Genomic DNA, 14,201 nt, shown 5'->3' on the forward strand with positions numbered 1-14,201 from the left:
AATGCATCCGGTAATTAGAACATTTGTTCTAATTTAGACAGGAGCTCCAGTGAGCTTAGTCTAGCTATCATTTGGTTTTGAGCCAAACCCTTTAGTAATGCATTGCCATTTGTACATGTAACATTTTCTAGACTTGTATTTAACATGGCCAGATTTCTCAGTCTCTTCTTTAAATCTCTTCTCTTATGGTTAAATTAAACTGAATGAGGCATTTTAATATATACATATTTAGAAATACATGGATAATGAATTGATTCGGCTGAGGAACATGAACATTGATATTCTATAATGTATTTATTATGGATCCACCACTGATTAGTCACTCAGTTACAGACTTGTTATGACTCAAGAAATGTAGAATCCGGGTACCCAAGCACAGGTTTTTGTACCCGACAAAGACTTAAATTGAGACACTTCTATTGTCAGGAATAAATCAGTTGTGAGACAATTTCAATATTTTGTTTATGCTGAACAAACACGGTGAGCAGTAAGTGCTTTTGAAGTTGGTTCGGTTTTGGTTACATTATTAAAAGAGCCCTGGTTTTCAACTGACAATCAAGTTTCAAATTCAATCATCTAATAATGGTTAGTAGTAAATTTGTATTGACCAGAATGTGAAATTAGGTCTTCCAAGTTGTCATTCATAATCTTGGTAAGAACCCTGTAATTAGTTTGGCGAGCTAACAGCCAGGTAAATTGCATTGTTGAAGTCTAAGATTGAACTTTCCTTATAGTTAATTATGCATCCTCACTTTAAAATCCAATGGCTGGATTAACCTCATAGCCTCAACACTAACAATATCATGCTAATAATCAAACTTAATTAAGTACCAAACAAACATCTCAGTGACAACCCACTAGATGGTGCTCTAGAGCTACCTTAATATATAAAAGATAGTGAAGGGATAACTTAATACCCAGGGAGCGGTAACAATTTAAGCCACATTGCTTTGGGCCATAAACCATCATTACCAAATGAATCACATACAAACAAACTCTATTAAGAGTGATATGAAAGTGCTTTTAGAACCCAGTTCGGCTGTGAAGGAACTAGATTTTGACCCATTTTAGATTAATTCCAAATAGTCAATGAATGAATGTAACCAATTAATTTAATATACAAAGAGTGTAGTACAATTACAGTACAAGTATCAAAGATAGAAAGTCCTCCGGAGATAGAACATGCACGCAGGAGTAAGGAAAATGCAAGAACTCTTTCTCAAACTCCACTCTGGTTTATATCCCCTGTGGGGGTTGGTTTACTGACCAAAGGATAACAAAACGAATCCTGAAGAATAGTCCCCTTATCAATTAGGGACACATTCCAATCTGTTCTGGGGCCATCGCATATGACAGAGTGGTGTTATCTCAAGAAACAAGCCAGCTAGGCAATAACAAGCAAACCTTTTCTCCCTGCATTCACACCTTAAAGAAACATCTGTTTACCGCTAACTTTCCAATGACTGCCTACTAGGATAGAAACTAAGTACATAGGAAATAATGAACAATCATTGAATATGTAAATAAACACAGAATTTAAATTTTTCGGTTCCATCAGGTACCAGTGAAAGTTGAAAACATGGAAGAACTTTCAGTAGGCATTTTCACCAAAGAAATAGTGATTTTCTTCACCATTATCCATTGTAATGATATTCATCAACAGTGAAAATGATGTCATGGCTATTATGATTACATTAAAAAAAGACAACTCAAATAATTTACATGTCTGATTTATTTCTAATAAGACAATGAGTTTGTTCGTTTTTTGATTTTGTAGGGAAACATATTAAATATTGTTCCTGTAAATTGAACATAGTTACTATGAGAGCTACGTGTCACTAGGGGTAGTGTGTGTGTGAGGAAGTATGTGTGTGTGTGGGTTAGGGCCTCTTGCATCTGTGTGGCAAATCTGGTAGCAAGTCCTTCTCTGGCCGTCCTCCTCCACTGAGTAAGAAGAGAGACACAGATCCAGCCAGGGCCTATCTGCTGGATACACATGAAGGACACCGACAGACATGAAACCAAATGTCACATAGGCATGCGCACACACACACAAGGACACACACACAAGGACCATGTCAATGCTAATTGCTTTCCTCAGTCACTTGCATTAGTGCTGAATTCCGGCTGTGAGGGGTCATCTGACTGGAAGCTCATCCAGTCTCATTGCTCACTAATGGGAAACCTCCAAGGTGTTCGTCAATCCTTCATTAGTGGCCAATGCTGATGTGGGTTTAAATACTCTGCCCTACATATATTGATAGAATGTTTTCCTCACACAGGCCTATTTATGTGATGTTAATACATCAATGCGCTTTACAACACTGCCCGCTACCATGAGGGTAATAGGGCTGTTTATTAGAACAGGCCAATTAGTCGTTTGATTGCCTCACCCATGCTACTCCCTGGTGGACAGAGTCTGTCCATGGTGTCCTGGACCCTGTCTTGAGCCTCCTGGTCGGCTGCTGCGTCCACAGCTGACACGTGAAAAAATGACTCCTGCCATGGGGTTAATGGAGAGTTACCAGTTTGACAACTGGATCGCTGACCCATGAAGACCTATAGGTTCTGAGTTAAAGACTCTTCATTAATGTGAATGTGCTCTCTGATTAGTCTTTCAACATACTGAATCTCTCCAGAGCAGGGCCTCCAAGGAGCCAGTCCCATCCTGCAGCTCCAGCTTCATCAGGAGGCCATACTGTAGCAGCTGCACCCCCATTGCTGAGAAAGAGGGCAGAGCCATAACCTTAAAACCAAATGATTAAAGAGAGACCTGGAACATTACAACCTGAGCAGAGCCAAGAGTGGACTTGTGGAGGAACTTTACAACCTGAAGTGCTGCTGAATCGTGGGAAAGCCACGACATAAAACTAAGCAGTGCTGGTGTAAAGAGACAGCAGACCAAACATTAAGAGTGAGTGCAGCAGGGAAAGCGACATAACATCAACAACAGAGGGATCAGGAAAGGGTTGGGAGTGTAATAACCCCTGAAAACAGAAACTGACTGATGTAATGAAATGAAACCCTGTGTTTATGAAGTCCAAGGTTGTGTTCAGTACAGACGAAATGTGTCAGAGGAGCAACACAAACTGGTCTAAACCAATCTTCCTACCACTGCAAATGGTTTTGGTACAGTTTTGCTACTGAACAAGACCCAGGTGAAAGCTTAACGGGTTGATGGGGTGGAATGTCATACCTTCTGCCACACTTTTCTCATCAAACATCTCCACTTCTTCACCCAATGACTCTCTTAATTTTACATTCGAGCACTGTTTGCACCTGAAAAGACATAATGGCATAAAAATCCACAACACATTCAATACATTTAAATACATAGACTGAAAACGGGACCTGTGTCAGAAATGGCTAACACAGTGATTATGTGGTCACGCCCAGAGCAAGTCTAAGATACAGACCCATAGTATCTTCTGGAACCCCGGAACAGGAAGGGAGCGGAGAGATCCAGTAAAGTCATGGATCCTTGTGGTGACATCACTGGGACAACGTTACTGTAAGCTGATGCAATCCGACAAGTCTCCTCCAAGGTAGCCCCTATTGGAGAGAAGACAAAAACACGAATAACACGTTTTTTTTTTTTAACAAGGTATAAAGCTGAAGAACAAAAATATACAGCGTTGTAATACGACAGCATAGGTTTAAGTGAAAACATGTCAACTGCACTGCCGAATGAGAGAGACATGTCATTGAGTTTCAACAGGAATGGATTGCCTTATACAGCTGCTGTGGCCATGAATGGCAAAAAGACACGGGTAGCACCCAGCATGTCGCCATAGTAACAGGGCAGTTTTGTTCTCACCCTTTAGGAATATAAGCTCCTTAGCCTTGCCACTCCCCACTAGTTGGCTGGACATGTGAAGAGTCAGGGTCCGGCTGGGCAGTTCAGAAGGAGGCTCTCTAGGGAGATGCAGCTCAAGTTTCCAGTACCCATCACATGGCCCATCGTCCTTCTGGGCCTCCAAGAACATGCCCCCCACTGTTCCATCATCAGGGACGTCCCGTCTGAAAGGTACAGGACAGTTTCTCAATACACTCTTGATGAATCTATGCATGGGACGTTAGTAGTCTTTCAAGCCAGACGGCTACCTCCATCATCTCTGAATGGCTACAGGACAGACATCTGTAGAACTTTGTAGGGAAATGTGCACGTGGGAGGTATCGGAAATTAAACAACCAGAAGAAACGGATGTCACTGCATTTACGCTAGCGCTCCAATTTGCACGAGCACACTACCCCCCCCCCCCCCCGAAAGTTCAGCCCTGCCTACCCAAAATCGGGATTTGTTGAATGTCAGGAATGTCCATTTCTGAATGTCAGAAAACAGCTAGCATTGTTACAACACCTGGTGTTGTTACCCAAGGTCTGGCAACATAAGACTAGGTGTTTAGTTGAATCATGAGTATTTGTGGTGGACTAGAGAATCGTGCAACCCTGGGATGACAGTATATGTAAAGAGAACACATTTTCATCTTCCTGGAGAACTTCTTGTAGTCAATAGAATCATGTTAATGTACTGTTGAGTGTTTTTGTTTGGTTGAAAGGGTAAAGAAGTAACTCACATGGATTTACACTTGTGACAGTACAGTTTCAAGGACTGGTAAAGTTTCTGAGGCAGGTAAGACATAAGCTGAGCCTTAACATGGTAAACCTGAGGGGGCCCTCTGGTCTTCACTTCAGCCAATGTAACCGGGTCCATTGTGTGGTCACAGGTCCGCTCTGCACAAACACATTGTTAGACAGGACTAGAAAATCGCATAACATGCACCTCTCTGACAGAACACCAGTATGTTTAGTAACAGTAGTTAAAATATGTGCTAATACATTCCCCCCAGATGTCGCAAATACCCGACAGTACTTCTTATTTCCTACCAGTAGCCATCTCAACTGGAACAGTCTCTAAAACAAGAACAGACACTTATGTGGTGCTGTATCTTTCCTCCAGATGACAGCTTAAAAAACCATTGTGACTGGAATATTCACACAAACATGAAATGGCACCTACCAATAGACTCTGGCGGCGTATTCCAGACATCCAACAGAGAGGAGTCATTCACGTCAGAATCCGAAATTTTTTCCAAGATCCTGAAACAATTTGAATATTAGCACCTCAAGAGATCATTTCCGATCTTTTAGGCCTTGTCGGGTGACAGGTAAAAATGGTAGGCCACCGCCCCCTCTTACCTTTTGAGGTCCTGTATATCTGGGCTGTCGTCAGGCAGGACGCACAAACCTCTTCCATATGAAGTGCCCCCATGCAGGTGGAAACCCAGGTGTCCCGTTTGATCTGACTGTTCAGAGTCGTTGCCAGGCAACCGACTGGCCCCAGGAACTGCATGTAGGTTGTATATTCGAAGGTATGTCCCAGGCTAATTGGAAAAGAGTCAAAGACATTAACTTACATTAAGTTGCCCCTTGAAGCTATGTAACTACAGCAATAGAAATAGCAACAAAGTAATGACATGAGTAATACTACAATTACATGGTCATAGGTTATGCACGATATTAAGAGGTAAATAAAAAAATTTAAAATAATATTTCCAATGTGTAACTACTGGAAAGAAACTACATAAATGTCCAGTAACTTACCATGTTAACCTTTACTAAAACGTGACCTTGTTGTCCCACTAACAATAAAAAGTAATACTACAGTTCAATACGTTTACTTCGGTTTTATTACCTGCTTTCAAGGTTATTCAGAACATAGGGAAAAAACAGTAGTAAGTTAGATGATGTGTATTGTTACAATTATTGTCTCAGGTCCTGAGGTGAGTTGATGTGTTGCAAGACCTTTTGATAAGATAAAGGTCTTCCTTTTGGAGTGATTGTAAAAAAAAAACTAAATAAATTGCAGTTGCCTTATTCCGATGGCAATCAGCACCACACATCTGCGAAAGGGACTACTGCTCCCAAGGTGGTCACTGAATGATTTCTCTGTTGCTGAATAACAAGTAGCATGACACATTACAATAACTTCACACTTTCAGCCAGAAGAGGGCGATATGGTAGCAAATCTGAACCTTTCCTTGGGATGCTGATACAAACCAGTTTAAGCTGGTACAACGTATCGCTCTCAGTGTTTTAACAGATGAGCTATACTGTCATGACCAGCTTCAGGGTGACAGGAACCTGACTTTCCGCTCCACCGGTAAGAGCACAAAAGTGGGCAGTATGGTTGACTAGGCACGCAGTTTAACTCCACCGATTATAAGGGCTGGAATTCAGCTTCCAGCCACAGCGTGAGCTAGCATCTTGTACTGCACACAAAAAAGGCATTCCAAAAAATATTTATGGCATCGTAAGAGACTTTGGGAAGTAGCAGAGCTACTCTACAGCCCAAAGACCTACCCTTACTGGATGTGGAGATTGAGGCAAGCAAAGTTTGCCTTATCTCTTCCATAAATCCTTCTTTCTTGTGCAACACTTAGCAGACAAAGGGAGGATGTCCGTCCTGAGGATTCCAGCAGTCAGGGCTGACTGGAGCGCAGGGTGTTGATAATGGGCCCGGGGGGGGGCTCAGCAGCAGCAGGACCACAAAGAGAGTGAGGAATAAAACATCCATCTGTACCAAGACCGTCTTAAAGCACTGGTGCACAACCACAAGCCCTTAAATGGCACCAAGATAGCTACACATTGAAGGCATATCACATAAACCACTGTCACAATATTCTAGGACTCCTAAAAGGAAAAGTGATCCGCAACTCCTCTTGAAAGAGGGGGGTGTAAAAGAAATGTGCCAGACGATGACAGTTAATTTGGAGGTACACAACAGCTCTGTGAGTCGGCCCCGGTTTTATTTGTTTAAATGCCAAACATAGAAACAGGTGTTAGAGACACAGAGTAAATGATTAATGCTCAGAGACTGGTAATGGAACAAAGGGAGATATGGGCTCTGGTTGAAAGCTAGCCAATCCAATCCCAAGGCTGTTCCTACCTCGCTACGGCTATTAAACCTACCATCCCCTGCCCAGTGGCCAGGTGTGCTTATAATGAGACCACTAACACCGAGCCAAGAGATGGAGGTTCTTTTTCGGCTGGTGTCAGCCTTGTTTCCTGATATAGATCAAGGTGTGTTAATGCGTCAGGGTGAGGTTTCCTATCTGCTTAACAGTCACCCACAAAACCAAAAAAATCTCATGTGACCAAACATCCTAAGCCCACCCACTGCCGCATGAGAGAGAGCGAGAGAGAAGCAAATTTTACAGCACCATTTTCATAATAGAAGGAAACAAGCTCAAAAGAGATGGGTATTGAATTACTCAGATGGCAGCATCCAGATCTCGGCTGGGGAGTAGGGAAATTCCAAGGAGGAGAAAAAAGTAGCCCAATAAGGGTGGCTCATTGAGATTAAGCACCTAGATTAAAGTACAATGCTTGGGCTCTTCGCAATTTGTAACTTTAATGAAAGGTAAACACAGAACAATTGCTCTCTAAACTACAAGATGATGTCAACATTTTAAAAAGAGTAAAGCAGTGAATCAACACCTATAACAGCAGCTATAGTAATGAGGGTGGTGTCAAACCAAGCACACATGACAAGATACCTTGTCTGAGACCTGTTGACTTGTGTGGACCCTAAGAATGAATGCCTAGGCTTCAGCTCAGTAGCCTAACACCTTCTGTGGCATGCCCGACACTTGGGTTTGAATATATGAACAAACATGTTAGGCACCGGTTGCTTGGAGAGAGCATGGTCATGGGAGCACAAGTGTGTTCAGGCAGCACAGGTGCTCTGTCTCTCTCATATTTCTCCCTCACCTCATGAATAATTGATCGTAAGACGTGTGGCTAGCCAAAAGGTCCCTACCATCCGCAGAAGGAGATGTCTCTGATAAATATGCACGGATGCACACACGTCCATGAATGCTGAAGCGGTGGGATATTTACAAAGAGGTGACGGTGTACAGCCACCGTAGAGCTGACAACAGAGGCATTCGCCATTGACTCGGAGACCCCGACTGGTTAAAGACCATCCAAACACCTATGAATGTTTTCTAAAAAACATTACAAATGGCAAACTCAAAATGAAACATAAAACGAATGACGGACTGGAATAATTCGGTTGGCATTGTCAGGCAAGGCCGCATGTCTGCGTTTGAAAACAGTGTCAAATATGTGACTCAGCTAGAGGAAATGTGACCCATGGGTCAAGAAAGGAGTGACTACTAGGACAGTTGGATCAGACCTATAGACGGTCAGCCAGTATCCAGTTCTACTCTTCCAGCTGCATATTTAACGAGAAGGTAAATGACTCTCAAAACAAACCACTGAGGGAAATCTAGAGTCACTGACACTGTGACCTCTCCTCGTCCAGATAACAGTAGTGATTTCCTGAGAAGCTCGAGGAGAAAAACAAACACCCAAAAGAAATCAAAGAATGGACATGGTTAGATTTTAGTTTTTTTTACTGAAAAAATTTATTTGTCTGCCCCTTAAAAAAAAAGATACAGAAACTGTGCACAGAGCATTACAAATGTAGTAGTTGAAAGTTAAATGTTAATATCATGGATGGTCAGTCAATGCATCCACAGCTAGGTCAATACATTTCTGAGTGGGTACATGACCCAAGCCCAATCCTTAAGCTTTTTACAGAAACAGGGGCAGTGGGGGCTTACTGTTTCAACAGCTGACTGTCACTTGAAACCACACTCTAAAAATGATCTGGTGGTAAAAATGGCTTCATCCCGCGGAGGAAAAGCATGCCTGATCATGGTGTTGTTTGCAGGCGAAGATGGAGAGCAGAGCAATGACGGAGAAGCAGGACCATTTTCCCTTCTCAAAGCCCTGCCACTTTTTAAACCATGAGGACGAACGGTGACTGACAGTCCTGTACTTTTAGAGGGAGAGTTTTGCCCACAGAGATCATCTGATTTTCCTCATACACAGTGTTCAATAAACAGGGAGCCAGAGCATACAGCCACATACAGTTGGTGCAGGGCAATAACTGAAAAAACACTCTGGGTTCATCACTACAGCGCGAGTGCAAGCCAACATGGAAGGTCACTTAAGGAACTCAAGACAACGCATCACTAAAAGCAATCGAAAGTAACAAAAGACCTACATCAGTGAAGCTCCTCTGTTTCATTTAAAATCTTAAATAATGAGGAGTTTTGACCCTGTGGAAAAATCAGGCAGAAATGAAAAACAAAAGGCATGGGATTTCCATCAAGGGGCAGGTGGTACTGTTGGACGGGGTAAAAAAAAAGCCAATGCTGCGGCAGTACACGTGCACCTGAGGCAGCGGTTTACACCACAGGATCACCCTAAGACAGCATGGATGAGTGTCGGTTTTTGACTCTGTGGCCGATGTTATTGGACCCTTAAAGACAGATTAATGAGGCACGGGACCTACTGTAATCATCCGTGCATTTCAGACACAGCACAAAATGCATACATGCATAGCTCAATGAACCATACAGTTAACAAGTAAGCGACACATGAAATCAGATAATCCACATGCGTACGATCTACAATGCATAAGTTCTGACTGACCGGTGTTATTTTTACTATAATGAACCTGCATGAAGTGGGAGGTGTCAGTGCAAGTGTGTGTAAACACTGCGAGTGAAAGTTACAGTTCCCATACTGTCTCACTGTGTGGTGACGTGTGTTAGTGTTTGGAAAATAGAACACATTCAGGAGGCACTGTGCTGTATTAGTAGTGGCAGGTGTGTGTACGTTTGTCAGAGACAACATGCTGTGTGGGTGACCAGAGGAAAACAAGATAAAGATGTATTGATTGGGAACTCTCATTCTCCTCCTCACCCAATTTCCCCTCTCTTTCTCATTTTCTGGTATCCTAATAACCCCCCTTTCTTCACTAACTAGCCCGGCTCACAGCATAGCCGGCTCTGCCAATGTCACACTGATGATTCGCCAGAGGAGATTGATGAATGGGGAAATATTTCTTTTCACACTCATCTGCTGTGAAAAGGCTTTATATAAGAGAGTGAATGGATGATAAGCATTAAACGATTCCTGTCAAAAATATAATTTTGTTTAAGAGGCCATGATTTTATAGAGTATTCCAACTAACCATTCTGAGCAAAATTATGATTTTGTAAAGAAAAACATCTTAAAGGCAAAAATGCTTTGGAGAAAGAACTGTTGATGATGTCATTCAGTTTAGAATTTTAAGTTATAATGTTAAAATATCAACATAAAACAGTGGAACCACTAAAATATTCACAAAGGAACTAATAGCTTAAACTATCGAAATATCTGCTTTTTCTTAAATTAAATAGTTATTTAAAAAAAAGATTTCAAAACAATATTGCAGACATGGACTACAGCTCAAATAATTCATGAGGACTACAGAATAAATATTAACTGGATGTATGCAATTATTATAATTTCATATGTTTTAACCCTAGGGTTGCAAGACTGAATTATGAATTAAATTGTAGTATTGACATAATGCCAATATCCAGATCAAAACATTTCATGATTTTCAGCTCCAAACAAAAAGGTGAATGGGACACCTGTCGTACGAGCTGAAGGGCGAGTGAAATCTGAAAAAGAAATGTAGTCATGTCATGTTTGGTTTCAATTCACTGTCCCTTCATGTTATTCCCATTGTGCTACAAGTCAATCATGAGTACTCGCAGTTGTCCATGATTGATAGAGCCATTGGATGTCTTTCGGTGCAGCTCCTATCAGCAGATATATTGATAAATGCACAAGGTGTCAACATTTTTCCTCTTTCTATAAGAAAACAATTCTAAAGTAAATTAGTTCCCTCCACAAGTTTGTTTAAACACCATCTGGGTAGACTGGATATTACAAGCAGCCTAACTTTATAATATGCAACACAATGGCTATCATGATTTGAAGGAATCATTTGTGGAAGTGACCTTACATAATGACATTGAACCATTCCTATTGAGATCGTCCTGCCTGGTGATACTAGGTGACATACAGATTGAGAATACATTCACGAATCGCATCGCAGTGTAATTGAACCAAAGCCACATACAACTAAGCTAATTCTATTGATATGTTGCTAAACCAACTGGCTGAGGGAATGTACTTGCTGATTATTCGGGCCAGGTTAAGAAGCTAATTACTGATATATGCTGCTGGCATTCTACTGTCAAATATAAAGCCTACTCCTTTTAGATATGGATAACTAACTACTATTGTCCAAATGGCAATACATTTTATCCTAGCTTATTGAAAACCATGCTTGTGGAAATTAAGTACCGAGATCTGTACCTAGTAACCTACCATAAAATGTATAGCCTACTCTATAATGCAGAAGTATAGCCTATTTTAGATTTGGCTAGTTAAAAACCAGTTGATTGGAGTATCGCTTATTGAAAACCGTGTCTGTGGAAATTACCTACTGAGATCCCTCACTAGCAAATCCACTGTAAAATGCCTACTATTTTTAGACATGGAAACTTTGCTGTTATTCTGGGAACAAATGGTTGAGTCCTTCATTTAATGACCAGGTTTTGTGGAGAGTTGAGAAAACATGAACTGTTATTTCTATTGGTAAATGGGTATTAATGACATTGTTTTTGTCAAGTAACCGCAGAGGTATAGCCCACTTGTCATACACAAAACACCTGTGCTCACAGTACAGTTTACTATATTTCCCTAGTGGTGAAAGACCATGAATTTGCCTCTCAAAAGGAAATTATCAATGGAAACAGAAAATTCACTGGTAAACGTGTGCTAAGGTTATTGTTTCTTGGTGTGTAATACAGGTGTGCTCAAAAGTTGGCATACCCTTGGAGAATTGGTAATGTATGTACCATTTGTAAAAAAACAAACAAAAAAAAAACATGAATGAGCAGGCAAAACACGTCTTTTTTTTACTTATGGAAAAAGAGTTGACCTACATTCACCGGCAGGTCATAAAATAAAACATGGCAACAAAGAAAAAAAATTAACTGACCCCTGTTCAAAAGTCTGCAACCCTTATTTCTTAATACCGTGTATTGCCCCCTTGAGCATCAAATGACAGTGTCTTTTGTCATAGTTGTCTATGAGTCCCCGGATTCTTGCAGGTGGTTTAGCTGCCCATTCGTCTTGGCAAAACGCCTCCAGGTCATTCAAAGTCTTTGTTGGTCTTGCATGTACTGCACATTTGAGATCTCCCCAGAGTGGCTCGATTATATTAAGGTCAGGAGACTGTGATGGCCACTCCAGAACCTTCACCTGTTTCTGCTGTAACCACAGGAGGTTCAACTTGGCCTTGTTCTTAGGGTTCATTGTCATGCTGGAAAGTCCAAGAGCGTCCATTGCGCAGCTTTCGTGCAGAAGAATGCAAATTGTCTGCCAGCATTTTCTGATAACATGCTGCTTTAATTTTGCAATACATTTTCCCAAGATTCCCCGTGCCTTTAGAGCTCCCACACCCAAAAACCATCAGTGGGCCACCACCATGCTTCATAGTGGGGATGGAATTCTGTACACTGTAGGCCTTGTTGAAGCCTCTCCAATCACAGCACTTATGGTTGTGAACATAAAGCTCTATTTTGGTTCCATCACTCCAAATTAGTGTGCCAGAAGCTGTGCGGCATGTCAAGGTGTTGTCGGGCATATTGTAACCGGGTTTTTTTGTGGCATTGGAGCAGTAAAGGCTTCTTTACGGCAACTCGACGATGCAGATAATTTTTCGCTTTATTATGCTCCTTGAAACAACCACACTGTGTTTTTACAGAGCAGCCTATATTTCTCCTGAGGTTACCTGTGGGATTTTCTTTGTATCCCGAACAATTCTTCTGGCCGTTTTGGCTGAAATCTTTCTTGGTCTACTTGACCTTGGCTTGAATTTTCCACTTCTTAATAAGTGATTGAACAGTACCGACTGGCATTTGCAAGGCTTTGGATATCCTTTTATATCCTTTTCCATCTTTATAAGGTTCCATTACCTTGCTATGCAGGTCTTTCAACAGTTATTTTCTTTTCCCCATGGCTCAGTATCTAGCCTGCTTAGTGCATCCACATGAGAGCTAACAAACTAATTCGCTGTTTATACACAGACACTAATTGCAATTTAAAAAGCAATTAGTGTCTGGGGTAAATTCACCTTTAATTGCCATTTTCACGTGTGTGTCACCTTGTGTGTCTGTAACAAGACCAAACATTCAAGGGTATTTATAATATTCAACATTTGATCAGGGCCATTTGGGTGATTTCTGTCATCATTATGATTTAAAAAGGAGCCAAACAACTATGTGATAATACAGCTCCGGACCACTGCACCTTTTTCTTTCCTTTCCAAAAAAGTCGAAAAGGAAGGTTTTGAGTGAGGAACAGAAGGGTTAAATTTAAGAGACCACTGCAAATAGAATGCATCTCTTCTCACTCAAAACCTCCATGGCCCCCCCAGACCTGGATCTGGGCATCAGTGAGCTCCTGGACAGACCGTGGTGCTACTTGGCAGCATCGGATGCACCAATACAAGTCCCAGAGTTTCTCAATTGGATCCAGGTGGGGAATGTAATGGCCAGTCAGTGGCATTAATGCCTTCGTCATCCAGAAACTGCCTACACACTCTTATACTGTAATGACTATGTGATCCATTAGATTTTTTGAGCAGAGTATACAATCTGCAATATTTCTGACACATTTGTGTTTTTGTATTTTGTCATAAAAATGTCTATACATATAAACAATGCTACAGCTGACATTCATAATATCAACTATAACGATAAAGTTATTCTTCTGTTGTAGTTCCTTGCGACCACGAAAGTAACAATGAATACTGGGAACGAAACACCTGCATACCGCCAATAAACACATTTCCCAGACCTCCCAAGTACGCTAATAGAACTTCCAATAAGGTTGGTACTTACTTTTCGTTTTGCCTTGTTAGGTTCAGAATTGCACTTAAAAATTGACAGTTGACTTCTGTGCTTGTTATATGCTCAAGAAGGAACAAAAGTATGAATTATGAAACACAGCCCTTCTGTTTTTACAGTTCACAAAACATAATCAAAAAATTTGGCCAAGCAAAATTAATGGAGTTCTATGGGAATAGCTAGCATGCTAGCCGGTAAAGGGGTTTAATTACTCAACACTTTCATTTTAAGACATGTGCCAGCACTCATAGATTGTGTGTGTGTGTGGCATCAGGTTAAAATTGAGATGGAGAGGTTATATCTCCCATGTCAAACAAGCAATGTTTTTTGATGACGGGCAGTACACATGGATGGGCGTCCACAAACTAACAA

At 41.2% G+C, this 14,201-nt stretch overlaps 1 protein-coding gene across 4 annotated transcripts in view; it reads right to left on the reverse strand.

Moving 5' to 3' along the window:
• Nucleotides 1-1,714: 1,714 nt before the first annotated feature.
• pot1 (protection of telomeres 1 homolog) overlaps nucleotides 1,715-14,201 on the reverse strand; it is a 62,737-nt gene continuing 50,250 nt past the window's right edge. For 2 of the 4 annotated variants that reach the window (XM_010864424.5, XM_010864421.5), the window contains exons 11-20: nucleotides 5,200-5,384; nucleotides 5,021-5,100; nucleotides 4,888-4,914; nucleotides 4,578-4,734; nucleotides 3,818-4,020; nucleotides 3,417-3,552; nucleotides 3,197-3,279; nucleotides 2,627-2,721; nucleotides 2,394-2,499; nucleotides 1,715-1,986 (exon numbers count right to left, since the gene is read on the reverse strand). In XM_010864424.5, the coding sequence (XP_010862726.4) occupies nucleotides 1,829-1,986; nucleotides 2,394-2,499; nucleotides 2,627-2,721; nucleotides 3,197-3,279; nucleotides 3,417-3,552; nucleotides 3,818-4,020; nucleotides 4,578-4,734; nucleotides 4,888-4,914; nucleotides 5,021-5,100; nucleotides 5,200-5,384 (1,230 nt within the window). In that variant the 3' untranslated portion in view covers nucleotides 1,715-1,828. The remainder of the gene's footprint in view (nucleotides 1,987-2,393; nucleotides 2,500-2,626; nucleotides 2,722-3,196; nucleotides 3,280-3,416; nucleotides 3,553-3,817; nucleotides 4,021-4,577; nucleotides 4,735-4,887; nucleotides 4,915-5,020; nucleotides 5,101-5,199; nucleotides 5,385-14,201) is intronic. The other 2 variants (XM_010864425.5, XM_010864426.5) reach the window with 2 other exon arrangements.

This window comes from Esox lucius, chromosome 19, assembly GCF_011004845.1.
Source record: "Esox lucius isolate fEsoLuc1 chromosome 19, fEsoLuc1.pri, whole genome shotgun sequence".
NCBI classification, from domain to species: Eukaryota; Metazoa; Chordata; class Actinopteri; order Esociformes; family Esocidae; genus Esox; species Esox lucius.